This window comes from Uloborus diversus, chromosome 1 (assembly GCF_026930045.1).
Source record: "Uloborus diversus isolate 005 chromosome 1, Udiv.v.3.1, whole genome shotgun sequence".
NCBI lineage: Eukaryota > Metazoa > Arthropoda > Arachnida > Araneae > Uloboridae > Uloborus > Uloborus diversus.
Genome location: NC_072731.1, coordinates 97,243,726 through 97,267,101, shown reverse-complemented (window position 1 = coordinate 97,267,101; position 23,376 = coordinate 97,243,726). Strand labels below are relative to the sequence as shown.

The 23,376-nt window shown below is 32.7% G+C and overlaps 1 protein-coding gene across 1 annotated transcript in view; it reads right to left on the bottom strand.

Annotated features, from left to right (window-relative positions):
- Window positions 1-11,993: 11,993 nt before the first annotated feature.
- The window catches only part of LOC129234318 (uncharacterized), a 33,196-nt gene continuing 21,813 nt past the window's right edge, over window positions 11,994-23,376 (bottom strand). The window contains exon 4 of the mRNA XM_054868347.1: window positions 11,994-14,247. Within this exon, the coding sequence (XP_054724322.1) occupies window positions 13,618-14,247 (630 nt within the window). The 3' untranslated portion in view covers window positions 11,994-13,617. The remainder of the gene's footprint in view (window positions 14,248-23,376) is intronic.

Here is a 23,376-nt window from a genome sequence, read left to right as displayed (position 1 = left end):
TTTAGCAAGGTTCCTCTTCAGTTCTCAAAGAGTTACCAAAAATTGACTTTTTTAAGAACATGTTAGGATACTTATCATATGTTTGAAAAATAATTAAATTTATAATTTTGAAGAACTTAAAAAAATTTCCATTTTTGATTTTTTTTTTTTTTTTTTTGTCTTGTTTATAGGAATACTTTGAAGACGTATGAATCCTTTTTCATGCTTATTTCTTCCTTATTTTACTTTTACGGGAAAGTAAGCTTAAAAGACGTAGCTTAACAACTGAACTATTAGGTTTTAAACGCATTAAATAGGACAAAGTGAGTTTGCCAATTTATTTGTAAAATGATCCATTCAGAGATCACTATTGGAACGTCTTTTCTAATAATTACGAGGGTTGTCAAATTTACAGCTTTTACAGTTATTGCGGAAGCGATCTCTCACAGGCAAGTGCGTAATCGCGGGGTCGCCAGACACGTTGTGGCACCTGCAGTGAACTTATGGAAAAAGAACTTTCAGAGGATCAAAGAACGCTCTAGTGTAGCAGCAAAACGTCTTGTCTGTAATAATTATTTGTGTGTTGTGATTTCATCAGTTGTAGTGTTAGTTTGTGTTAATAGAATAAATTGCTTAGTTAGTCATAGGCAATAGAGATTTACCACTATTACCTAACTAATATTTGGATTACCAAGTGTTGTTACAGAACGGTTTGAAAGAAGTTTCAAGCTCCCGGGAACAAAAGGAAGTTGGACACAAGAAAGAAATGGTGAGCTTTTGCTTTTCCTTTTAAATTTGAATTTGGTCCAACAACAGTATTTAAATCAAAATAGATGCCTCGTTACTGCGTTCTTTTTTTATTGCCCTCTGCACTGCCGTACAATTTCGTACTACTGTTCATAACGCACTACATCTTAATTATCCATTAAAAACTCCCATTGTTTTCTTAAATTTTGAACAAACGCCACAAATTTGAAAACTACCACATTTCCCCCAAATCTAATATGCACAAAAAGTAATAAATGCGCGTGGTAAAATCTCTATTTTCATATCATTATTTTGTATACATAGCATTTGGAGTCATGAAAAGAAACATAATAATGAGAAGAATAAAAAAGTCATTAATAAGACGAATACAAAGAACGATATTGTAAGGAGCAAGAATACAACTTTGTACAATTAGTTCTCAAAAAATCTTCAAGAAAATAAATATTTTAATGGATCATTTTACAAATAAATTGGCAAACTCACTTTGTCCTATTTAATGCGTTTAAAACCTAATAGTTCAGTTGTTAAGCTACGTCTTTTAAGCTTACTTTCCCGTAAAAGTAAAATAAGGAAGAAATAAGCATGAAAAAGGATTCATACGTCTTCAAAGTATTCCTATAAACAAGACAAAAAAAAAAATCAAAAATGGAAATTTTTTTAAGTTCTTCAAAATTATAAATTTAATTATTTTTCAAACATATGATAAATATCCTAACATGTTCTTAAAAAAGTCAATTTTTGGTAACTCTTTGAGAAAAACCTACAAAAATATTTTAAAAAATCGTAGCTTTTGAAAATGTGACCAATAACTGCTGATAAAAATTTAATTATTTAGTCTTTGTTTCTTGGGTTTATTTTTAGTTGAATATCTTTAATCGTTTTTGAAACTTTACTGGGTAAATGGTTAAAGAAAATTTAAGTTAAACAAGAAGTTCTGTCTAGAACTAAACGAACCTACTTTCCGTATACCCATACTACTTTCTAGTACCTGATCAATATTCTCAAAAATAGCTAAAATCGCTAATGTTTTCAAACATATTTTTTATATACTTTAAGCTGATTTCTAGGAATAAAATATTCCTCACTCATCTAAAAAAAATCAAATGCGTAAAAAAAAAAAAAAAAAAACGGACAAAAAAAATAGCAGCAACTTTTAAACAAAGCAGCGAATACACTTTTTTCCATTAAAAAAATCTTTAACACATAGACTAATAATAAGAGTAGACCAAGCTTTCCCAGACTTGCTGATGAAAAAATTGGTTCATGGATACATGTGACTGGTGGGAGGCTTGGCGGAATTTTCGGCAGCATGGTTGTTAGATGGCAACATTATCTATAGTTTAACACTCGATTTGTATTTTAAAACGTAATGTGTTTTCATTATAATTTTTTCTAGGTGCAGAGATTGAACTGTTTTTCTTTTAGATATGCATTATTCTGACATTAGTAATTAGCTTTTGATCACAGTTTTCTGTAACTTTTATTTCATTCGGAACTGCTACGTCAGCGTTGGCGTAAACGTTTTGCGTTAACGCAAAAATGTACTAATCGGTATCTTAAATTGAAATTGTAGGTAAAAATCTTACCGTTTGCCGATTCGTTTTGGGCCCTTGCATCTTTAATTGCTTACAGAGTTATTGAAACTGAATTAAGAAAATGCACAATACTATCTAAACGAAAAAATCACTATATTAACAAAATATTTACAACTTAGGATAAGAAATTTACAAATTGGACTACATAAAAGACCATTCTTCCGTGTTAAAGCAATTCCATTTATTTTATTTCTCGCGGGCGTTAATCGTCCGCTGCGATCAACGCCCACAGTTGCTAGGATATCCACCAGTCACATGGCTTGGTTTATGAGCAGCAAAAGGGTTGCATAGCTCGGTCTACTCTTACTATTAGTCTATGCTTTAACAGCTTTCAAAACAAAAAATAATGATTAAAATTAATAAACTCATTAAAATAAATACATCATATCAAAAAAAAAAAAAGTCGTTTCTTTTTCTCCTGTTGCCAAAAACAATTTTTTTAATGAATTAATGCACTTACCAAAATAAATAAAAACAGTAAAATGTCAACTTAAAGAACTAATTTTCTTTGTCAAAAAAAAAATCGTCTGCGCATATCTTTATGTAGAAACATAAATGACTTCGAGTTTATTAGCCGAAAACTGAATACCTAAATTGAAACTTTAGCGTAAAAATAAAAACAAGTCAAATCAACAATAATTATTTCACAGTCAAAACCATAGCTGCGGAGTCAGAGTTGGAGTCAATCTCATTTTGGGGCAAAGAAGTCGGAGTCGAATATCTATCGAGTTTGGCGTCAAGAGCTATTTCCAACAAAATTTGTTTGAAGTAAATCCGCCTTCAAGTACGGAATCTACATTGACCCGTAGGCGCTAATGGTAACAGATTTGAACTGTTCAAAATTGAACGGAAAATTGTTCAAATCAAAAAGTTATTTTATATACAAGTTTTTCATCAAAAGCTTTTTCCTACAACGTTTGTTTGAAACAAATTCGCCTCACAGTTCGGAATTGCCTTGAATTTCCCCGTAGGCGCTAATGTTAAGTTTTTTTGAACTGTTCAAAATTGAACAAAAAATAGTTCTAATCAAAAAGTGAAATATGGAAATGAGGTGTCCTCGCCGAGATCTTTTGAACAAAAAAATGTTCTCTCTCTCTCTCTCTCTCTCTATATATATATATATATAGATATATATATATATATATAGAGAGAGAGAGAGAGAAAGAGAGAGAGAGAGAGAGAGGCAATATATATATATATATATATATATAGAGAGAGAGAGAGAGAGAGAGAGAGAGAGAGAGACCGTAGGAGGTTTGGAGTTAAAACAATACTTTTATTACGTTTTTTTTTTTTTTTTTCGCTTTACATAAACTAAACAAAATATATCTTGAGTTGATTAGGAGGAGGGAAAGGGGTTACATAAAGTATATATATATATATATATATATATATATATATATATATATATATATATATATATATGCGTCCATAACGATTTTTATGCCTCTCAAAATTTTGAAGTGTCACTCAAACCTTTTTGTAAGATAAGCATATAAACACGCAAGTCAGGTATAACACAGGGGAAAAAAACACTGAGGATATTTGGTAAAGCATAAAGCTTTTATTGAAGATGAGCTGTCTTCTCATAATTTGATGACATTAATTTCTTTTACAATCAATAAGTGTTATGATTTTTTTCCTTAATTTTTATACAAAGTTCCATTTGCTGCAAATTCGCAAGTATTATTTACTCGTACATACGTATGGCTTGTACATACAGTATATCTTCAAATTTTATTGTGCATATGTAACTGCAACTGTAAAGTGACAGTATGAAATTTATATCGCAATATCGTCTCATACTACAAGTTAGTGCCACAAAAAATATCGAACTTTAGGTCAATCAAAAAGAAAATATTTCATCCTAGGTACAAGTCCTTGGTTGAAACAGTGAAGTGCATTTCGCCATGAGAAAAAGAAAAACACTCGCTGTTAAGAAAGTAATATCACATTATTATAAATGTAATATCATCTGAAGTGTTTATTTTCTGTATTTCACCAATCCTTTGAGAATTGATTGTTAAGGAGTTTATGGCACACTAACTGCCAATAAAACACAGCTTACGTCGATTATGTGGATTATGATCATTTTGTTCGTAACGGCAGTTGGCTGTCATTAAAGTTAGTTCTACTTTCTACACATTATGAACCAAAAACCTTTATATCGAGCATCTGAGAAAGGAGAAATTGTTTTTAATATTTATTGAGCAACTGTTTCTGTGTTAAATTGTTGATTCAATCTTTAACTAGTTTTCTTCATTTATATACAAAAAGTTAATTTTTGCATTCAGTCAGGCCCTGGAACTATAAAGCCCACCCCCTGCTAAAAATCACCATGGTACCGAATCACCCACTGAATTGTCACCCCTTCCCAAATAACTAGTTTTTTAAACGAATGATTACTGTTTGTTTTGAACTACTTGACTGTTTTTTGAATTCATTTACTTAAATGTTTTTATTTATTTACTAGCTGACCCAGCCACGCGTTGCTGTGGCTGATAATGGAAAATTAATTTTTACTCATTATTTTTATACGATCAAATCAATTTTTTAACAATGCTGGAAAATGTTCAGTCGATTTTTAAATCACAGGGAATTGAGAATGTTCGTGTTTGACCGAAGTAGGACTACTAAATTACTAACTAACTAATTAATACAAAAGTACTAACTAAATTTTCTACAGTAAAAGCATTACTTACGTTTATTAAATTTAGTAAGTATCACTGTTAAAACGATTCAGAATTGTTCCTGGAAAAGAATTGGCAGCTGATGTGACCAATTTCTACCAGTAAGATACCTTACAAAAATCAGTTACGTTTTCCGATAAAATTCAGTAACGTTTCTGAAATTCTCCTTGAAGCCTCCTTAAAAATTCAGAAATCTTCCCGCTTGTAGCCAGTCGTGTTTCCCGAACATTAGATAAAACTTAAGTAGGTATAATGTAACAGCTTGGCACTTTTCTGATTTAATTAGAAAATTCCATAAGAAGTATTTCAAACATGGCCTTAAGAGTAAACTTAGTTAGGTATCATATAATAGTTTGTCACCGTCATGATTTATTAAGAAAACTCCATAAGCAGCTTCGCAAACATGGCCAAAGCAAACCCAAAACTGCAAATATTTACCACGAATTTTACGCGCTCACTTCTTGCAAAGCAATTAGCTCATACTCATTCGCTCTCTTTGGGAGCTGATTAGCATGGACGAATATACATTCCGAAATCGAACGGAAGCCGATACACTTTATTAATACGTTCAGTTAATCTTTAAACTGGCAGCTAAAAATATTTTTCACAACGGTGAGAAACTGCATTCGTGCAATGTGTAGCAAATCAGAGAACGTTTTGACGATGTTACTTGATTTTTCCGATAAGTTGATAAAAACCACTGAAATCCTGAAATGTTACACGGAAATACTCAGAGTCGTTTCTGAAATTTTTTGCTGTGTACTTACTTCGTCCAATGGTGCAAAATAACTTGAAAGTGGTAGGTAAAGTATCATAATGTTGAAATTAAGTATTAACCAATATACAGTTTTTGTATGCACATTTTATTCATCTCAGCTTTAACTATAGTTTTTAATCAATGACTTCTCACAAACTATACTACATAAATTGATAAGCTATTATAAAGTGGAATTTTATGAATAAGTTAGATAACATTGATTTCAAACTATTGTTGCGATTATTTTAAATTATTAATATTGAAAATTATCTTTGTACTAATTTGTTCACATTACTTCTGGTTAATCTGTCTTCTGCTAACACGAACAGATTTGATGGTTTTTCCACACCTGAGCAGGTTACATGTAATTGCCCATAGGAGAAACACCTACTTTAATTGTCCAAATCGACATTATTGTTTGGCCTTGAGATCTATTAATGGTTATCGCGAAGGCAAAGCGAAGCGGAATATGAAGCCTTCTAAGTTGTATTGGAGATTCTGATTATATTAATGGAATGCATGACAGTAGGATGATTCCTCCTTTAAACTTTCCCGTCAAAATTGCTGCTTCAAGAGCACTTCCGGTGACCCTTTTGATAACTATACTTGTATATTTGTGAAAACCTGGGTGGGTTTAAATTATGGAGAAGATTAATTGGTGAATAAATTTTCAACTTGAGATTGTGTAGTGTCATTCCTGGTATATACAGAGAATTTAAAATTTAGTTGGAAACTTCAATGATTTGTTCTAATCAGCAATTGTATCGATTTAATTCATTTTTTTCAAATTACCGGGCAACAACTGTTGCATTTAAAAGTTAATTGCGTCTGCATCAACGTTTTTTGTTGCCAAAATAACGCGATTGCAGAGGCAATCACAATAAAACAAATTAAATTTACTCGGGAATACACTCTTAATTAGTTAATTTTTTGTCTCAATTGCAGTCCAAAAATTGTCGGGTTAATTGATGTACTGTGTATTTTGATACATTTCAGTTTCACCGTTTGCAATACCCAACAATTGCTTGGAAAATACTTGTGTGAATACATCATTTTGCGTTTGTACTCGCATGTTCGTGGTCAATCGCATCATCTCGACATTACGCTATCAAAACGATTGTTTCAAACATCCGTTGATTTCATCGGAATTACTGGTATTGTCTGCCGGAAGTCCCTAGACAGTATTCAGACAATACCACCTAAAAGTTGATCGTTGCCTTTCAAATCTTGCATAATCCTATGATGTGCTTCGAATGAATGCTTTTACTTATGAATCATAGTACACTTATCCCAAATTATAATGCAATCTCTTTTGCAACACTACAGCAATTCCGCGTTTTTTCTTTAATGTTACACATTGCGTTTGGTTTGTTATGAATATCTAATAGGCAACTTTTAAGCTGAATGTGCTGTTCGTCTACCATCTAAAAAAGGTAGCAGCAACTGCAATTTTCTGTTGCGAACGTATTTTTGCAAGAATTAATGATATTAAAAATCTCTTGGGGGGGGGGGAAGAAAGAAAATAAATGTTTTCCGCTTAAATTTGGTAACCTTCCAGAAATTATCCTGGAATATTTTCGAAGAAATCAGTAGTCTTCTTGGTTAAAGTCAGTTATGATTCTGGCATATTTAGATAAGCCAAACGTTGGTTTAATGTAAAAGTCTGGAACCTTCTTGGTTGTCCAAGACAGTTCCCAAAGCATTAATGCAATCATTGCCAACGCGCAGACAGACTCTCCAGCAAGGAGCTCGAATGTAACTCCTCTGCAACTCTTGCAAAGCTTCGTGATCCAGATATCTTTTCGCATTTATTGGGGGTTATGTCAATCTGGACTAACCGTAAACCCTCCGAAACCAATACACCTATTAAATACGTTTAGTTAATCTTGATACTGGTGGAGAAAAATATTTTTCACAACGGTGTGAAATCTGCAATTTGTAACAATTTAAGGAAACGTTTTAAAAAATATAGTTGATTTTATCAAGAAGTGAATAATAACCTGTAATATCCCAAAACGTTATATGGAAGTTCTAAGCAACATTTCTGAGTTTTTTTTATCATGGTGTTTTTAGTAGTAAGTCATACGATGTTAGTTATATCGATTAATTAACTTGCACCGCCATCTATTAAGAATTTTTAGAACTAAACTATTAATTCACACTATTATTGCATAATTAATATGAAATTCGCAATAAAAAATTATGAAAACTATCCTATCTTTTAAGTTGGACCAAATGAAACATAGGTATGAAATTTGAGAAAAATCGGTTGGGTAGTTTCGGAGTTTACCCCGAACAAACATCGTGACACGAGATTTTTATATATATAAGATAATTATTCTTATTTTAAGGTTTTAAGTACTTATGCGGGTTTTTTAGTCATGATTTTTGAGATACAAAACATGAACTTCAATCTTTTGATCAAATAAAACTTTTGCTTTCACTCTTCAAATTTTTAGAACTTATGTGACTTTCATTAAGATATTTTAAAACTTGGAGGATTTTTCAAGCTTTCCGTGCATTTTTTTTTTCATTTTAAAATATTTGCTTAAAATCAGTTTGGCTTAAAATCAGTTTGGTTGCTCCTGGTAAGGGTTTTTTCAATAAGATTTGCTGATTTTCATGTGTGTTGAGTTTCGTTTTTTTTTTTTTTTTTTTTTCTTCAAATGTTTGCTAAAATACAAAAATGTCTTTAAGTTTAAAATTTAAGTGCAGGTTTGAAACTTTTTTAAAAAAATATTATTTGGCTTCTAAAGCCATGGATATCTTTGTGGTGTCCCCCCCCCCCTCCCTACACTGCGGGGCAACAAATACGTAGATCCGGGTCTGCATTCAGGTATTAAGTTATTGGATAAGAATATTCACAACTGAACTGGGATACAAAACATTAGAAAGCAATTTGAACATTTGCTTTTGTTTTTATATTTTCCTTCATGAGATTCTTTTACCAATAAGTTGGAACTTTTGCCTTCAAAAAATCTAAAATATTCAAGTAAACATTAAAAAATTAAGAGTGAGCTTTCATGTGTTTACACATGAAAGTTTAAAAGACATTGGATTACACTTCCTGGTACTAGTGTATGTTAAGTGACTTCAAGTACGCATCCCACAAGTTGTAAAACGAGAAAACAACCCAATGAAGGTGTTTTATAAAAATAAACTTTCTATTAAACCATTAAAAAAAAAGTACTGTATGAAAAGCAAGGATGTACTTAACTCTTAAAAACGTAATGTCCTCGCTTAACCTCATCAAATGCACCAATACTTCGACTAGAATGGTGATACAAAACTCGTATATGATTTTAAATTTTGAATGATTACATCGACATTCATGTGACTGGTGACAAAATTTTATTAGTTTCTATAGCTTTGTTCAGTTCTTTCTTACAGTGAGAAAGAAAAATGACTGTTTTTAAGCCAAAAGTTATATCTTAGTCAGTATTACAGGGTGGCCCAAAAGTAACGTCTCTTTACGGAGCAGTAGCGTTCTATCTGCTGAATTAATCGAGCCCCAAATCTTAGTTATGGTTATTTGTAGTTTTGTGCTCGAAATTGCGATGATTTGGAACACCGCAAAGCTCTCAGTTACTGTTACAGGGTAAAAGGTTTGAAAAATTTGAAGGGCAATGCCCATTCTTTTCTGTCGCAAAATGATCAGCGTATTGAAAACCAACAAACTTTTGCCATGTAACGAAGTTCCTACAACTGTCTAACCCAGTGAGTTATGCAAATTAATTAGTCTTCTTTTGCGGTGTCACTTGCTCCAGGGATGCGCCCACCATTTTCATCAATCGTTACAATGTCATTTGTGGTTCTTCAATACAATCTTCAATTTACGCAAGAACGAAATAAGTGCTGCAATTCAAACACTTAGAAACTCGTTCATTGTAACCGTAACCAGCAGCGCTGCTTTGTTTGAAATCATTGCGCAATCACAGCCGCATAACTTAAAAAAAAAAAAAACATATTTAAAGTTTTAGTACGATTGGTATGTGTATCATGTTTCTGATACTTTATTTTTTAAAATTTTTCTTTGCTCGTTAATGTAAGCCAAAAGCTTTTTCAAAACTGGAACTTACAAGAAAGAGGTACACTGCTGTTGGCTGTTGTTTAAATAGCATTATATATACTAAATATAAAAACATTATTAATTAACGTAATGTTAGTAGAAAGTCATAGAAAAGGAAGGGGTTTTGTTAAAATCTTTTCTGAAACCACTTTAGTTATATTTTTCTTCGTTTTGTTAAGAAAATTGCTTTTAGAAAGCTTATATTTATCAGTGATCGAGCAAAAAAAAAAAAAAAAAAACAATAAATAACGCACATTTGTTTAGATATATAAGTAAATAATACATTTTGGAAAGTTTTTTATGTCATGGTACTTAATCGTTTTGTTATTGCTGTCAAAAATATAGCATTCAGCTGTCCTAAAAGCTTTCCGAACATAAAATCGCAGTATACCCTGATAGAAAAATATCGAATAAAATATTTAAAATTCAGGGCTGATAGTTTGATGCTTATGAAATGATCTTCTTTAAGCTATACAAGAAAGTCACGTTTTCATTCCTTCATGAAGAAAATCGCTTCTGAAAAATATCAAGGAGAAAAATCACTGGTGAAGTTTTCCATGGCTGTACTCAGTTGGATTGTTGTCATAAGACATTTTATCGTATCAACCTAAAAGCGCTTCAATCGCCTTGAGTGCATCTATAAAATATTCTTTATAAAAATTTATAAAAAAAAATTTTTCGATGAATATATTGATGATGCAATATATGTACAGTCATGGAGGGGGAGGGGACGAAATACTCTTTCGTATTTGAAAGCTACTTGGACTAAGGAAGGCCGAAAAGTGTCCAGTCTTTGGGAATCATTGTCTAAACATAATTCTATAACAAAAATGGTGTTAATGGGTAGTATTCTTATTAAAATTTGAATGAAGTTAAAATTTTCAATAAAACTTGTCTTTTTTATCCCATGGGCGACAGTTAAGAGGGATGAAACAGGTATAACAAAAATATTTCTTACGGATTATTTTCTACTGCACCAACATTTTAAATTAGCAAACGATTAACTTAGACATTTTAACATGCTTAATATATCTGAACTAATTATATAAAGCTGTAGAGTTTGTTTGAACGCGCTAATCTTAGGAACTACTGGTTCGAATTGAAAAATTATTTTTGTTAGTTTTGATAATATGTTTTGGTAATGCTTAACATACAGGGAAAAGCTTTATCTTGACAAGGCTGAAGAACTTGGATCCCGTAACTGTCCCCTAACTGTCTTACTGGTAAGACTGTCATTTCAGGGGAATGAAGAAACGAAAAAGTGGTCGACAGCGAACGCTATCTACTGAACTTTAGGGTTAATCCACTGGAGTGAGGGTTACAATTTCAAGTATCCAAATATCACCAAACGGGCACTGGCTTCGTTCAAATGTAGCAGCAATTTTCACCCGTCATACCTTTACGGGCGATTTTCTAGCAATTAATGTTAGATTAATTTGATTATAGAGCATTGTATTGTCATCGGCTCTGATGTTACATACAAACTTTCAGAAGAATCTGATCACAGCAAGGGGGAGAAAGTTGCATTGCAGGATTCCACCCGAATAGACAAGAACCAAAAGTTAATAAAGACATGGTAAAAAAAAAAAGACAGCAAAACGTCAAAAATCCGAAACAGGGCAAATTCGAACGCACACTCATGAGTAATGATCCGTAATAATCTGTTCGACAATTGCCAAGGAGCAGATACATTTCGTAAAATAGGTAATTGTATACAATGAATAAAGAAATGAATCTAAATATATAGATAAACTAAATGGTGTACTATTATATTTACCATCAAAATGGTTCGAATTTCCCCACATGGGACATCAGAATAAGCAAAAAAAAAAGGAAGTTTGACAGGGAAAAGTTTTAGACCAAAAAAAAAAGGTTATTTCCAGAAGAAGCAATGGAAGCTATCAGTCTCTCAATAAGGAATATGTAGAGCTGAATATTTTGCATTAATTCAACTTTATTTGTGTGAAATCGGTGTACTTTGCAAAAGTTCATACAATTTTCTTAGTTTAATTATCATATAATAGTGCATCACAGAGTATATAAAGAACTATAAATACTTTCCACTTATGTTCAGTAAGCAATGAGAGTTAATTTTTCGAAAATTTTGTAAAAATATATTTACATATTGCAGCGTTATTATTATATGTTTCGCACCTCCATATTGTACAAACATTTTATTTGATTAAATGGCACACTAGTCCCCTAAACGGTATTTTCATGTTTAATTTCGAACTGTCTACGGTTCCTATTGGTTCGGTTCTTTGATAATGTACTGGTATATTTTTTCAAAATGATGTAAACTTGATGTAACCTACGCATAGCAGGTTAGTTTAAATGTAAGCAAGGATTAAAAAAAACACTTCATTTACTGACAACTAAGGAAATCATAAGCTTTACATACTCTATTATAATTTTCTCCCATTCGTTTTATGAATCAATAAAGTTTATGCTAATCCTTTGGCGATTCCTCTAATAAGATGCAATCGTTCATGCATATTGCTCTTTGAGTAATCTTCGTAATGTTCCATGAGCAGCAAGAACACAAGGTCAGATTCCTGTATGATAAGCCTTCATTTGATTGATTACTCGAACAGGTGTAACCAGTAGAAAAATAAGACCGTTTACTTCAGCATTTACACTTTCCCGCTCACAACATCTGTTTTAAACATATTGTTAAGTACGTGGTTGAGCGTGCATCGTTTATACGAAATTCATTATTGAGTGAAAATTTTAAACTTTAAGTTATCTCTTATGCTTTTGTCGCATTTCAGTTGGGATGAATGAGTTACGATAGATTTAAACATTGTAACTTTATATGTTTTCATTGTTTTGCTACTGAGTGCCAATTTGGTGCTACTGAGTACCAAATAATTAGCTTCTTATTGCTCAATCAAATTCATCGTTAGTTTACTGAAAAAAAAATATGAACAGTATCTGTCTCATAGAATTTCAATTCCTCTTTTACTGACATGTTTTATACTTCATCCATATAAGTAGTAGGATTAAATGTGTATTCACTTTTTGTTTCATTGAGCCGATATTTATCAGATTTTACCTAAGCGAAAGAGAACAGCAAGATATCTCGCACACTCATAAATCTGTAAGCAGGACAGATTTTTTCAAAACATACGATTAGTACGTCCATGTATAAAACGCCATTACAAGTTCCAAGTAAAAACATTGTCACTAAAGGAAGGAAGCTTGTTTTTGCTTCTTCCCGTTAAGAGCTTGACATTGTTTCATTTCTAAATTCTACAGCATCTTACTTGAATATACGTGTATACCCTTATTTCCAAATGTTAATTTACACATTATATCTAAAAAATATGCATGTGCATTCAAATATTTTTTTTAGAGTTTTGTTACGCCAAAATTATGCATGCAATGCATTCTAATCCTGCATGGCAATGATTGGTAATAGCAATCTCATAAGGGTGAGTCTTTGATACCATCTTAAACGAAGACGTTGTTAAGGTGCATCAGCATGATGGTGACGATAATGGCCATTAGATAATTTACTTATACGACGAGATATAAAGACGGATATCTGCTATTTTAATAGAGGATTCGGCATAGATAACGGTAAATGGTTTTGTTGTTACAATGTGTTGAACAAGGTTTCATCATGCCTCATGTGGTGGTCACACGCGTATGTAGTGGAGTTTATTTCATTAGAAAAACACTCATATTTTTGAGTAACTGACTAGCTATTCATGTGTTTTTCTTAAGTTTAAGTGTGCGTTATTACTCAAATTTCCCCTAAAAGGGTGCGAAACTCATGGAAAATAGTGCAAACACTTTGTTAATGTCAGCATTCAAAATCTTCTTTCTGTATAGTCTCGGATATAATTCCGGACATGACCAACCGAAGCGCTGAGCAAGATCATTTGCCGCACTGTTTGATCTCACGGTTTTTATAACAAATCCCCTAGCCCGAGGAAATGAAAGAATCAACTTTTTCAACAGGATTTCTGCCACTGTGGTAGAATCAGCATAGAGGGGACCAACTTCTCCTGCGCCATTGCAGCTGATTTTAATTGAACCGAAACCCACACATACTCCCTCTTTGAATGCCACATATGTACGACTGTCTACCTCTTCGCAGTTGAGTCTGATGGCAAGATCCAGCCTGTAACCGATTATCTTGAAAAAGTATTCGAACATCAGAGAGAGGTCAGATTCTCTCGGTAACCTGATCTCGAATTCCTTTAACCGGTTAGACGGTATGGTATCCAATTTTAAGCTGTCTGCACTCATGTAAAACAAGCAAACCCATTTGTTTTTCACAATAGAATATCCACAAGTATCCCTGAAAAAAGGCACCATTTCTGGCATGGCGTTTAAAGCAGCATTTCGGGAACCAATGTGGTCATTGCAGGCATTCAAAACCTGGAAATGTTAGAAAAACTGTAAAAGATGAAATTTTATTTTTTTGAAAGCTATTCAAAAGAGTTATTCAAAAGAATTTGCACAGCAATTGACATTTAACAATGGTAAGTAAATTGAAGAAAAAAAATTATTTGATTTATGTACAAAGTGACAAGAAATAACTTGGACACACTTTATACATTATAGTTTTAATTCTAATGAAAATATTACGACCAAACTTCCAAATATATATGAATACAGTATCCCGTTTAATGTACTTACAAATTTTCATAGTGTCTACCTTCAGACTTAGTACAGAGCTTTAAACGTCTCACAAAGTTTACGGCTGTAAGCCGAGATTCACCTACTTAGATGTTATCATATTCTTTGCATAAGAATTTCTTTAGGGAAACCAAACTTTTATGAGGTTTGTCACTCACCCTTGTCTCTACGGCCTTCTTTCATTGTTGGAATGGTCTCAACGACAATAATCTGTAATAGTTTGAGATGGGGTTTTAGCTAGTGAGAAAACGTCACTTGTTTTTGTTGATCAAGGGGTAAAGACTATTCAAAAAAGATATCGGAAACTCATTTTTGAAAGATGTTGTCTTACTGTGGTCGCCAAAGTTCTTTGGAAACAAAAGATGGACTTTTTAACAGGACTCCACTCCTACACCTACACAGAGCTAAAGGCACGTAAGATTGGTCAACACACATTTTCCAAACTTCATTGGAGCTCAAGAATGGTCACCGTATCCCCCAGATTTGAACCCAATGGATTATTATGTTTGATTTATCTAGGAGACAAGGGTGTGTGCTAAAGCAGTGGGGGGAGCCGTTTGCTAAAACACTCATAACTCGCGAACTATTTGAGATAAAACACTGAAAAAAGTGGCAATCGACGCAACAAAACAAGGGCTTCATAAAAGCTAAATATGATTATGGAACTATTTTTGTTGATTTCTGAGTAAAATTCCATTTTTCGTAAACAAGCAAAATTTTTGAATAAAATGCGCAAAACAAACTTTTTTTGACCAAAATAAATTCCAATTCAAAATTGTTTGATTTTTTTTTTTCAAATAAAGTCCTAAATATCATTATTCAGTTTGTTAAAACTGTTTAAATACTGTTAACGCGCCGAAAAACAAAATGACAGTAGACAGCTCGAACACGATTTGCAGTATAGTTCAGGATCTGAAGGGGTTTTTAAGCATACATGGAAGACCTGACGCAAAATTATTTCTGATTAATGTCACAGGCACTATAGTGATTATGAAACCACATGTCGTCGCCCCCCTGGGTGGTCGACAACCCCGAGGGAGGGGAGAAAGCAGTGGGGGGGGAGCCGTTTGCTATAGCACTCATAATTCGCCAACTATTTGAAATAAAACACTGAAAAAAGTGGCAATCGACGCAGCAGAACAAGGGCTTCATAAAAGCTAAATATGACTATGATCATATCTTTGTTAGTTTCCGAATAAAATTCTATTTTTCGCAAACAAGTAAAAATTTTGAATAAAATACGCATTTTTTTTTTTCAAACTATCAAAATTATTTAACTGTTTCGGAAACCAATAAAATCCGAAACACATGCACGTACCTACTCAAGTTAGTCCAGGATCTGAAGGGGGTTGAGCATGCATGGAAAGGCTGACGCAATATTATTTCTGATTATTGTTACAGGCACGATGATGATTATGAAACCACATGTAGTCGCCCCCCTGGGTGGTCGACAACCCCGGGGGAGGGGGAAAGCAGTGGGGGGAGCCGTTTTCTAAAACACTCATAACTCGCGAACTGTTTGAGATAAAATACTAAAAAAATGGCAATCGAAGCAACAAAACAAGTGCTTCATAAAAGCTAAATATGATTATGGACCTATCTTTGTTGGTTTCTGAGTAAAATTCCATTTTTCGCAAACAAGCAAAAATTTTGAATAAAATGTGCAAAACAAACTTTTTTTGACCAAAATAAATTCCAAATCAAAATTGCTTGATTTTTTTTTCAAATTAAGTCCTAAATATCATTATTCAGTTTGTTAAAACTATTTAAGTACTGTTAACGCTTTGAAAAACAAAAGGACAGTAGCAAGCTCAAACACTATTCCTAGTATAGTTCACGATCTGAAGGGGGGTTTTGAGCATGCATGAAAGACCTGACGCAAATTTTTTTCTGATTATTGTTACAGGCACTATAGTGATTACGAAAACACATGTCGTCGTCCCCCTTGGCGGTCGACATCCCCGGGGGAGGGGGAAAGCAGATGGGGAACGCCGCTTACTAAAACACTCATAACTCGCGAACCGTAGGAGATAAAGCACTAAAAATGTGACAAAAGATGCAACAGAAGAAGGGCTTGAAAAACCTAAATATGTTTATAGTTCTATCTTTGTTGGTTTATAAGTAAAATTCCTTTTTTAACAGCCGTGCAAAAATTTTGAATAAAATACGAAAAGCTTTTTTTTTTAAAGATAAGTTCTTTTTTAAAATTCTTTAACCGTTTAGGGAATCAATAAAATCTGAAACTTCATCATTCAGTTTGTTTAAAACTACTTAATTATTACCAACGTGAGCGTTGAAAAGCGAAATAGAAAATGCAAGCACTGTCTAAGTTAGCGCATTGAATAAAACGGCAGTATGCTAAGGAGAAAAAAGTAGCCTTATTATCCCTATGACGAACTATTCATTCTTCATTTTACAAACTTATTCTAATTGCAAAGTATTCCATTATGGCTTTAATTTTGTTATATACTGCTTTAAATTTGAAAGGAACTAGGGAATTAGGCCCACAGTAATTTCAATTCAAATATAATTTTAATTTTTTTCTATTAATTTATATTTTCAATTTGCACAAAAAAGTATTGCGGGTATTGTTTTGCGGATATTGTTTTTTATAATTTACCGAACAAAGAACAGTGATACAAGAAATAATACGTTCTAAAAAAATATAAAAAATGAGAAGCATCTTTGAGCTTTTATGAAAACGAATATAAATATAAAATTATACACTAGAGTTCTAAAAAAACTAATTAAATAAAATTAGTAAAATAATGCGTATTAAAAAATAATTGCAGAATATCAATATGCATATATAAAGCATTAATATATCAGAAATTCTGAAAGCTGGATCATACTCTTTTTTGTTGACTTGTAATTGTTTTGTTGAATCGTTCTCCTCCGAGTATTTTGTAGTTTATGGGTTTTTGTTTTAGCCTTAATAGCACAGTATTTACAGCAAGATGAATTATTAATAAAACATTTACAATATTATTTAGAGTTCTTGCCTGCGCAGGGTGGAATTAAAAATCTGGTAACACTGGCTGCATCATAAGGTGTGGGACTTTATTGTTTTATTTTCATCCAAGTGAAACCCAAACGTGGTTACACCTAAAGGCACTGCTAAGGTACAGGGGAATTGATTCAATAGTACAGTTGAGCAATACTTCTTAGCACATGTTGGAAAGAATTGCAGGAGCATGGTAGAGAGCTGATATTATATTTATTTCTGATGGAAATGATAAGAAATTATCGCATTAACAAGAAATACCTATTTTCTTGACAATTTTTTTATAATAGCTTCTAACAGTTGAACTTCTGAAGCACTCAGATATTGTTTTAATGCTAACTCTAATGTGCAAAAAATAGTTTCCGACTTTTTCGGTAAAGTGAAAGCATACTTTTTTGTTCCTATTTTACTTGTTGAATCGCAGTCGGAAAATGCATCAAAAGCTTGTAAAATTTTAGATGTTTTTTCCGTAAGTGCTCCTGAAGATAGATGCCATCCTAAAGCTCTTTTCCTTTCCACAACACCAGCACATGAAATGGCAACCTCTGTCCTTTAGCAAAGATTGCCAATAAGAATTCATTAGTTTCTGATCTATAAACTATTAGTTACCTTTTCCCCTATTTTGCACTGAATCATATGCATGAAGATAGATTCTGTTGCGTGCTTCGTCCTGGTTGAACTCGGGCATTTCAGAGAAATTTATTACTTGACTCTCAGATTTTAAATAATATTCATTTTCGTTTTCAGTGTTACCAGACACCAGAAGCTGATTGGATGCAGGAACGGATATGTTACATATTACATACTCTGAAATGTACTTTTAAAGGTTCTTATTATTTTCAGGAATGGCTATGACGCAAAACCACTGGTTTGGTACCTAGTGATTTTTTTTACAAGCGAAGAAGACTTTCCTGAACGTCTGGTATGTACCCATCATGTTTAAGATCCACTCGTGTAGTTTGACTATCGGAGAGAAAATTTTATTGTTTTTTATTTGGAGACCTGCAAAATCTTTGGTGCATTTGAAAGTTGTGTTTGGGACATTATGGACCAGAGTCATTCCATCGATGACTTGAACTTGGTTCTTAAAATAGGGTGCTTCTTCTAGCGTTTTGCTGCAAGAAGTATCATTTTCAATTACATTCACGAAATCGGACCTCTCGCTTTGCTCGAGGCCTTCGAGATAGGAAGGCCATCCAACTAGCAAATGACGTCATCGTTCGTCGATCCACAATGATATTGGGAAGTGAGCGCTTTGATTAGTATTTTGGTTTAATTAAACTATTTGGTTTATTTATGATTGTCTTCTACTATTTTAGTAGTATTAAAACTTATACTTTTTCGTTTGAAAACATAAAAAGGAACCAATAATCATACATTAAAAAATACACTGAGCTTAATTCATAGTATTTCACATAAAACATTTATAAGTCTTACAAAGTATTCAAATAACTAAACACGATTTTATTTTTCATTCTTGTAAAAACAAAGTGATAAATAAACAATTTTATTTTTCATCTGAAATTTTTTTTTACACTAATCGCATTTTAACTACTCGTATATTGTATTGAAACATTGAGTCTTAAGAAGTATTCAAATAAATAAATGAACTTTCATTTTACAATTACATCAAAACAAAAAATAATTTTACCATTTTATTTGAATAAGAATAAAATGAAATTTTAAAATATAAATAAACATTTTTACTAAAGTAAACGAGAAACATAACTGCAATATGTTTCAAAGACATAACATCAAATTAAAATACATAATACCAGATTATTAATGTTGACTTAGCTTAGCAAATTTATGCTTTTAAAAAGACATGAATGTTTGGGTGCCATCTCCCAAAGTAAACGGTGCCTTACCTCCTTCAATTATGAAAACTTCAAGAAAAATACCCCATAAACATCTCCCCCATCTCCCTTAAAATTTCAAGGGCACAGTTATTTATAACTATAGCCGTTGAAAAGCTATCATTATTATGAGACTATGATTCCTACCCCTCCCCCCTTCGGTGGGCACTCTCGAAAAGTTACACAGGAATTCAACTTGAAAAACGTTAATTAAAGAATGAATTATACAACATCATGAATACTGTATATGTTGTACATCAAAAAAAAAATGTATTCAATATCAAAGCAGCCTTTTTTTTTATTTGGAATCTGGCTACTTTTCCCTTTTCAGCTTTTTCTGCTGCTAATGATTCTTGTATAGGGGGGGAGGGGCTTTAATAGTTCATCATTTTAGGCTTTTGAAAAATTATTTTAAAGAGCATTAATTGATGACAAAGTAACCTTTTTCAAAAAACTTCTCATAGTATGACCATTTTATCAACTTTCTTCAATACTTAAAACTTCATATATGTTAAATTTAAATCAACATTTTGCTGAGTAGGCTCTTTTAGGAATTCAGTGTGACATTTTTGTGACAGGGGGAAGGGAGAGGATAACAAGAAGTGTGACATCATGCGTTGTTTATAACAATATGCTCATGTTGAACAGCGTTACATGTAACAAGGAGGGGGGGGGGGAATTGTTCAAAATTTTGCAACATCCTTTATGGACAGCCCCTTAATTCAATTTATGTTACAGTTTCAGAGTTCCTGAAAGCTTTTTAACAGAAAACCCCAAGGAGTTCAAAAATTATATAGTTCAAGACATTTTGCCTTTTTTAAGCATAACAAACAAGCATAGAGCATTTGGCAAAAACACGTTGTATCCACTGCTAAAAAGTAATTTTTCGCAAGCCCAGAAATCATGAATACCGCTAACTCAACCACAATTTGTACATAAATATCATAAAACTTAAAGACAACAGTGCCAAAAAAAAAAACATATTTTTTTTAATTTGCGCACAGAACCAGCTTGTTTGAATAACATTGCAGGGGCGTAGTTGGGGGGAAATGTTTGAGTATCGAACCCACCACCTCAGGCGTTCAAAGCTAATCTTCTTACCTCAGAACTACGGAAGCCCATCAAGGAATGTTTTTTGATCAAAATAACACATGCTAGCGTATGAAACAATTTAATCGAAACCGAAAATATAAGATTAGTTCAGTTAAAAGCCTGTTTCAATAAACTTGTTTACATATTAACTGAATATCAACACCAAGTTACGTTGCTTCTGATAGCAACAAGTATATTCGCGGAAAATTTTGACACATGTATATTGTCAGCTTGGAAAATCCATTTCGAATAAATGCGTGTACAAGGTTGAAAAAATAAAGAAATAAAAAGTTGCAAGTTAACCGTTTCAAATATTAAAGCAGTATGCTGAAATTACAAATTACAGACAAAGATATCAGAAAGGAAACTGACAATTGTTTGTGTAATGGAGGAAAAGTTAAGTAACCTTAACTGCATGAAGCATAAAATGTTAATTTATTTATCTGAGAAAAGTACTTACCACCGAACTTTAAAATTTATTCCATGAGGCGCCCGATTTTTTTCTTCTCATGCAGGTTGTTCGGTAGCGCAAATCGCTGACTCCCTTTCACTCAGCAGACACTCAGATACTTACAAGACTTATTATATATATATATATATATATATATATATATATATATATATATATATATATATATATATATATTAATTGCCTCTACATTCCGGTACGTTTAAAGGATGAGATAAATCCAACAGTATTGTGTTCAAGAATGTGCATCCGAAGTTACATATTTCCTATTTCATCTATTTCAACCAGAGAAAGTAGCACTACTGTGTGCCTGCAAACTGCACTGCTTTCAAAGTTTCGCGCCAAGTTCAAAGATCGACGACTGGTGGCGTAACGAAGCGGGGGAGAGAGGAGTTGTCTGGCCTGTTATCACGTGGGTCTCGCTTTGCTTCAGTGAACCATTCGTATGAACCTAACCTAGCATTGGGCTTATTGTATGGGAATGATTTTTAGATTTACTAACATCACTTTTGAGCTAACGTTTCCCAGGTTTTTTTTTTTTTTTTTTTTTTTGGTTTTATTTTGCTGTTTTGCAGTTGCTATTAAAGACATTGCCATTTCAGGATTTCTCTGGATAAGAGACTATTCACATTTTCCTTAACGTTCCACTGAAATTTTGATGCTGCTTATTTGGCAATAGCCTCTCTCACTATGTTTCATAACTCAGGTGTAAAATCTGCTAAAGGGTTATCCTGATAGTTTATCCTTTCCGTAATTACTTCGTACTTGCAAACTTGCATGTTTTAATTTTTTTAAAAGTGCCATTGTGACCCATACGATGCAACTATAATGCGTTAAAGGTTAAATAATTAAATAATTACTTAACTGGGACATTGTTTTGATAATATTACGAAATAAAACTGCCAAAACAGGAGAGCCACAAAATTTACTTTGGTTTATGTCGAGTCTTCAAGGTACATTCCGCAAACTTTTTTTTTTTTTGTGTGAATTACCTCAAATGCTTTTTAACCGACGAAAAAACGGAGGAGGTTCTCAATTCGACACGTATATATATTTTTTTTTTTTTAATGTATGACCACGCATAACTTTTTACAGAACAGTCTGATTTTGATAATTCTTTTTTTATTGGAAAGGGTATACCCCGAAGGTGGTCCCATAAAAATTTTGAAAAAAAAATCCTAACCTAAGAGTGGGAATGGGGGTTGATTTGTTGTTCACTCACAGATTTTTAATGTATGACCACACATAACTTTTTACAAAATAGTCCGATTTTGATAATTCTTTTTTTATTGGAAAGGTTATACCCTGAAGTTGGTCTCATATAAATTTGAAGAAAAAATTCCTACCCTAAGGGTGGGAAAAGGGGGAGATTTGTTGTTCACTCACAAATTTTTTTATATATGACCACACATAACTTTTTACAGAATAGTCCGATTTAAAATATTCTTTTTTTTTATTGGAAAGGGTATAGCCTGAAATTGTTCCTATATAAATTTGAGGGAAAAAATCCTACCCTAAGGGTGGGGAAAGGGGGGCGATTAGTAGTTCACTCTAAGATTTTTTGATGCTGAATTGGGTATAACAAAAAAAAAAAAACTCACGATGAATGAGATGCAGACTTGTATGTCTCTCGTGTGTACTGTCTTGAGCAGGTAAACGACAGTATCTGCAGAAATGAGTTTTCGAGATATTTGAAGAATTGTGCGCTGGATTCAGTACTATCAAATGGGAAATGTTGGAATTATATTTCTTTTAGCGGAAACCAAATAAGTTAGTTTGTACAACAAAGCTAACGTACAAACAATGATGACAAAATGCAAAAAAAAAAAAAAAAAAAAAAAGATAAAATTGCAGTTATAGCCCTTTACCTGCACACGGCAGTGTAGACCTCTCAATCTCTGGTACTTGTGATTAGGGTTAGTTTTCAGTGCCAGTCATCAAACATTTTTTATATTCAGGATTTGTATGAAAAAATGGGGCGAAGTTTAGTGATGGTGACATACTATTTTTAACCGACGAAAAAACGGAGGAGGTTCTCAAGTCGACACGTATATATATATATTTTTTTTAATGTATGACCACACATAACTTTTCACAGAATAGTCCGATTTTGGATATTCTTTTTTTATTAGAAAGGGTATAGCCTGAAGTAATTCCCCTATAAGTTTGAGGGGAAAATTCCTACCCTAAGGGGGGGAGAGGGGGTGATTAGCTCCAAGATTTTTTGATTCTGAGTTGGATATTACAAAAAAAAAAAAAAAAGCTCACAATGAATGAGCTTCAGACCTGTATGTCTCTCGTGTGTACTGCCGTGGGCAGGTAAGCGGCAGTATCTGCAGAAATGAGTTTTCGAGATATTTGAAGAAATGTGTGTTGGATTCAGTAGTATTAACAATAAGAAAATGTTGGAGTTATATATTTTTTTCAGCGGAAACCAAATAAGTTAG